Here is a 2,500-nt window from a genome sequence, read left to right as displayed (position 1 = left end):
ACCAGCTCCTACAGCAGGCCTGCAATGTAATGAAATTCAGGATGTCCTAGTTGTGAACCCCCACACAAGTGACACTTGACACATGAAAACCTCCACAGGTGTGTGTGCCAGACACCAACGCACGACTGAGACGTCTGGCCAGTCTTCCACTCAGTGCTCTTACGTCTGCGTCTAAAGGGGGGTTTGATTTTGAGTACGCGTGGGGGTAAAGGTTAAGTGTGCCAGAAGAGCTGGTTTTTCTTCAAGGTGTCGCGACCAAGCTCAGACATTTGTATGTTGTCTGTATATAAACTCTGTAAATGTTTTAAGGGCTAACTTTTTTTCTGGACATTTTTTGCTAATTTTTGCAGAAATTGTGACTAATTGTAAAAATGATTCTCTTTAAAAAAACAAATAGCAGGTGATTGTCTCTGATGGTCAGTGGACAGGTTGATACGAAGGGTTGAGTTCAGTTAAAGTGAAGGGTTATTAATGTTTTTATCAATAACTAAACAATTGTTTAACTGAACCGTTTATCTACAAACGATCTGAAGGGGGTGTTCAACACTTATACAGCCTCCTGCTGATCAGACTTGGTCAGCACATGTACAGTGTCGTGTTAGTTAATTAGACTTGGTCAGCACATATACAACGTTGTTAGTTGATCAGACTTGATCAGTGCACACGCAGCTTTGTTAGTTGATCAAGCTGTTCCTTGTGCTGACCCAAGTAGTTTTCCAAATTAATTTGGCTAAAATCAGACACCTGGTACATTCTGTCCTTAGTTCAGCAGTCAAGTACAGTCATGCTCGTTAGTGCCCCCAGCAGGAGACACCATCATACAGCAGGACTGTGACCCACTTAGACTGCTGAGGACCTGTTAGACTCGTCCTTCTTTTTCACTGGTGCATAATTATATCTTGGCCTGACACATTTCCTCTGTGTGTCTGTGGGCCCTTTGAGTTTTAGAAATGGGGGTTATTGATCCCACGAGGGAAGGAAGGCTCTAATGTCCCATTTGATCCAGCGTCTCACTGCCTGACGGTGTCAGTTGAATGGCTTCATGATGAGAAACGTTTCTGTAACTCCTGAGTGGTTCTCTCCTTGGCTGGATGACACATGGCGCGCATCCTGGTCCCTTGTGCTTGCAGGGATTTGGTGTCCAGCAAGATTTCAGCCGGGCAGCAGTCACTGTGCTCAGACCAGCATTGCTACGCTGGCCCTGTGGATAACACAGAGGATGAAAGTCTGGAAAAATAACACACACACTCTCTCTCTCGTGTGTGTGTGTGTGTGTGTGTGTGTGTGTGGGGGGGGGGGGGGGGGGGGGGGGACAGGTGGTACACCAGCTGCCCGCAAGGAGGTGATCAGAAATAAGATTCGCGCTATTGGCAAGATGGCTCGGGTTTTCTCTGTTCTAAGGTGAAGAGACACACACAGGTTCTTTCTCATGCATATACACACACACACACACATATATTCTACAGTGAACGAGTTTACAGAAAAGAAAAAAAAAGCTTTAAAGTGGTTTTGTTGCAATTTTTACTGTTTAATGAATATATTAATAATATAAAGGATCTTAATTGCCTCCATTAAAATCCAAAACGGTAAGATCCAGACGTTTGCTATTCACTTCTTACCTTTCATGTACATTCTATATAGTATTGATCTTGTGTAGTGTGTGTTGTGTTTTCGTGTGTGTGTGATGTGTCTTGGTCAGGGAGGAGAATGAGAGTGTCTTACAGCTGAAGGGTTTGACCCCCACTGGGACACTGCCCCTGGGAGTGCTATCGGGAGGACGACAGACCCTGCAGAGTGGTAAGAGCTTGTCCTCTCTCTCTCTCTCTCTCTCTCTCTCTTTCTTTCACGCACGCACACACGCTCACGCTCACACTCACCCACACACACTTACACATGTGCGCGATTGCTCCTGCGTGCGTGAGCCCAGTATCCCCATAGTGTGGAGAAGGAGGAGACTTTCTTCCCAACTCAGACTTTCTTCCCATCTCTCTCTCTCTCTCTCTCTCTCTCTCTCCCTCCCCCTCTTCCCTTCTCTCTGTCTCTCTCTCTCTCCATCTGTTTCTCTGCTGGCTGCTCCTCTATGATCCTCTCCAGTCTTTATCACCTTCTAACGGCCCAAATCCTCACACTCCTCTAGGGAATTCAACCCGTACACAAATGCTCTTGTCAAAGTGCTTTTGCAGATCCTTATAACTCGACATGAGCCTCTGTCCCTGCCCCTCAGGGCAGCTGTGGCGATATAGATCGTAGCAGGAGCTCCACCAGCCTCTGGGAGGGCCCTTAGAGGCCTGTGAGAGTGCTCCCAGCCCTGGAAGCCTGAGCTCAGCCTGCTGCCATGCTGAGATGGGCTTCTACTGCCTTCTGACTGTGGTGCAGTGTGGCCCAGTTTAGCCAGAGCCTGTTAGAACAGCTGTAAAGTTCCCGCTTCCTCCCCGGGGCCGCGCTAATGAACCCCGCTAACACTAGCAGCTCTCGCACACGCACGCGGTCAGTTCTGACT

The 2,500-nt window shown here is 47.6% G+C and overlaps 1 protein-coding gene across 2 annotated transcripts in view; it reads left to right on the top strand.

Annotated features, from left to right (window-relative positions):
- ppp3ccb (protein phosphatase 3, catalytic subunit, gamma isozyme, b) overlaps positions 1–2,500 on the top strand; it is a 24,004-nt gene that overhangs the window by 18,610 nt on the left and 2,894 nt on the right. For both annotated transcript variants that reach the window (XM_035535535.1, XM_035535536.1), the window contains exons 11-12: positions 1,317–1,401; positions 1,700–1,797. In XM_035535535.1, coding sequence (XP_035391428.1) covers positions 1,317–1,401; positions 1,700–1,797 — 183 coding nt within the window. The remainder of the gene's footprint in view (positions 1–1,316; positions 1,402–1,699; positions 1,798–2,500) is intronic.

Source organism: Electrophorus electricus, chromosome 17 (assembly GCF_013358815.1).
Source record: "Electrophorus electricus isolate fEleEle1 chromosome 17, fEleEle1.pri, whole genome shotgun sequence".
Classification (NCBI taxonomy): Eukaryota; Metazoa; Chordata; class Actinopteri; order Gymnotiformes; family Gymnotidae; genus Electrophorus; species Electrophorus electricus.
This window is presented reverse-complemented; position numbering and strand designations above follow the sequence as displayed.